Source organism: Morone saxatilis, unplaced genomic scaffold (genome assembly GCF_004916995.1).
Source record: "Morone saxatilis isolate NCDOM2014 unplaced genomic scaffold, NCSU_SB_2.0 Contig0, whole genome shotgun sequence".
Taxonomy (NCBI): domain Eukaryota; kingdom Metazoa; phylum Chordata; class Actinopteri; family Moronidae; genus Morone; species Morone saxatilis.
This window is the reverse complement of record NW_023339650.1, coordinates 19,782,064-19,782,536: the sequence shown is the minus strand read 5'-3', so window position 1 is coordinate 19,782,536 and position 473 is coordinate 19,782,064. Positions and strand designations below refer to the sequence as shown.

The 473-nt window shown below is 44.0% G+C and overlaps 1 protein-coding gene across 1 annotated transcript in view; it reads right to left on the bottom strand.

Annotated features, from left to right (window-relative positions):
* LOC118324860 (piezo-type mechanosensitive ion channel component 2-like) overlaps window positions 1-473 on the bottom strand; it is a 2,436-nt gene that overhangs the window by 1,520 nt on the left and 443 nt on the right. Inside the window, exon 2 of the mRNA XM_035657355.1 lies at window positions 66-279. Coding sequence (XP_035513248.1) covers window positions 66-279 — 214 coding nt within the window. The remainder of the gene's footprint in view (window positions 1-65; window positions 280-473) is intronic.

The following is a 473-nucleotide window of genomic DNA, read 5'->3' as shown; positions in this document are numbered from 1 at the left end:
AATAATACTACACATACTGCAGTAGTAATATTAGAGATACTGCAGTACTTGAAGGTAATGTGTACCCGTATCCAGCCAGGAAGCCGAGACTCGGAGGGCTGACTTTATCACTGAACACAAAAAGCTGAAGCCCTGCCTCCCTCCTGTCACTCAATGAGGCTCGGCCCCCAACATGCACCAGGCTTGTGGCGGGTTGGTCAACAATCCACCACTCCTGGATCTCTCGACTCTGATTGGTTGACCGCTCCAGGGCCAGCAGGATGTCCTTATAGTGGCCACCTGATTGGAGGAGACAGGAGAGAAGCCACGTCAATCTCTTAATAATAATAATAATAATAATAAATATTATTATTATTATTATTATTATTATTATCTATCTCCCTATGCTGTGCATCGGTGTGTGAATGTGTATGAATGAGTTAGTTTCTGTTCGATGGGCTTTACCATCACTGAGTGAATGTGTGTGAAAGGGT